The sequence below is a fragment of the Limulus polyphemus genome, unplaced genomic scaffold (genome assembly GCF_000517525.1).
Source record: "Limulus polyphemus unplaced genomic scaffold, Limulus_polyphemus-2.1.2 Scaffold2694, whole genome shotgun sequence".
NCBI classification, from domain to species: Eukaryota; Metazoa; Arthropoda; class Merostomata; order Xiphosura; family Limulidae; genus Limulus; species Limulus polyphemus.
The window spans coordinates 140,918-142,624 of NW_013668304.1; the positions used below are offsets into that span (position 1 = coordinate 140,918).

At 36.0% G+C, this 1,707-nt stretch overlaps 1 protein-coding gene across 1 annotated transcript in view; it reads left to right on the plus strand.

The window, feature by feature from the left end:
- Window positions 1-214: 214 nt before the first annotated feature.
- Window positions 215-1,707, plus strand: part of LOC106467657 (acetylcholine receptor subunit beta-like 2) — a 23,880-nt gene continuing 22,387 nt past the window's right edge. The window contains exon 1 of the mRNA XM_013928028.2: window positions 215-596. Coding sequence (XP_013783482.1) covers window positions 387-596 — 210 coding nt within the window. The 5' untranslated portion in view covers window positions 215-386. The remainder of the gene's footprint in view (window positions 597-1,707) is intronic.

A 1,707-nucleotide genomic window follows, 5' to 3' on the forward strand; every position in this document is an offset into this window, starting at 1 on the left:
ACGTTGAGTAATTCAGTTTTTGTAAGTTGCTTACGAAGCGTTTAGCTTAACAGCATAGAATACATTCAAATATATGGATGTACTAAGTAGCCATCTTATGATTGTGGAAAAGAAATATATGAATTATACATAAAGCTAGAGCATACATGAAAGTCTCGTTGCTATCTGTTCAAGAGACAAGCACTCTCAACGCCAGAGCTCCCCTTCCCGTTAGAGGGCGTATCAACTGATCGCTGCAGTCATAAATTTTGTCGAACAAGCGGTGTAAACAGGAACATGCACAGTTGGTGTAAATTTCGCATGTAATGTACACTGGTTTTAACTTTATTTTCTTGATTACATAAACCGAGAGGAAATTACGAAAGAAACAATATTATTATCTTATCATGCAGATCGAACCGAAGAATCTGGTGACCGTCAACCTACTGGTATGGCTGCTTTTCACTGCAGCCATTCGCAGTGCAGGAAACCCTGACGCCAAGAGACTCTACGATGATTTGATGAGTAGCTACAATAGGCTTGTTCGGCCTGTCAGTAACAATTCAGACACTCTCACGGTTAGAATGGGCCTCAAACTATCACAGCTGATTGACGTTGTAAGTGGATATTTTATATTTTTATTTGTTCATTATTTGTCAAATGCTCGCGATACTGGCCTTTCAAAAATTCTGTTACGATGCACGTTAATGGCGAAGAATTGATTTCAATTTGAACAGACTCGTCGTTTTAGATAATTTTTAAAAACAGATTTCTGTTTAAACAGAAGTTTATTTCAAACGATTGTCTTCATTGAGAAGAAACCGTTATAATGTTTTTGAAACGGTTTTCTCTGGAATTAACACACGTATATAGTGAACGACTCTTTCATTACAATTTATGATATCACTTGACACATATTTTACCTTTCTCCAATATTAAGTTAATTTTGCCAAACTTTAGCTTATATTTATGAGAGAAACTACTAAAAATTGCGTGGTTTAAATAAAAACAGACTGAGATTCACTCTCTTACGTATTTAACTGCTACACAGCCTTTTTTCACGTGTTTTACGGGAAGTCACATAATATCTTAAGCATCTTAGGTTTCAGTTACGCAGAAAAAATTCTGCAAGAGACTGAACTTGATGATGTAATGGAGAAGAGATAGTTCTTAGCCTTATGGATATTTAGTGATGATGTAATAGAGAAGAGATAGTTCTTAGCCTTATGGATATTTAGTGATGATGTAGTGGAGAGGAGATAGTTCTTAGCCTTATAGATATTTAGTAAAGATGTAGTGGAAAGGAGATAGTTTTTAGTCTTATGGATACTTTGTGATGATGTAGTGGAGAGGAGATAGTTCTTAGCCTTATGGATATTTAGTGATGATGTAGTGGAGAAGAGACCGTTATTAGCCTTATGGATATTTAGTGATGACGTAGTGGAGAAGAGACAGTTCTTAGCCTTATGAATACTTAGTGATGATGTAGTGGAGAGGAGATAGTTCTTAGCCTTATGGATATTTAGTGGTGATATGATGGAGAGGAGATAGTTCTTAGCCTTATGGATATTTAGTGATGACGTAGTGGAGAAGAGATAGTTCTTAGCCTTATGGATATTTAGTGACGATGTAGTGGAGAGGAGATAGTTCTTAGCCTTATGGATATTTAGTGATGATGTAGTGGAGAGGAGATAGTTCTTAGCCTTATGGATATTTAGTGATGATGTA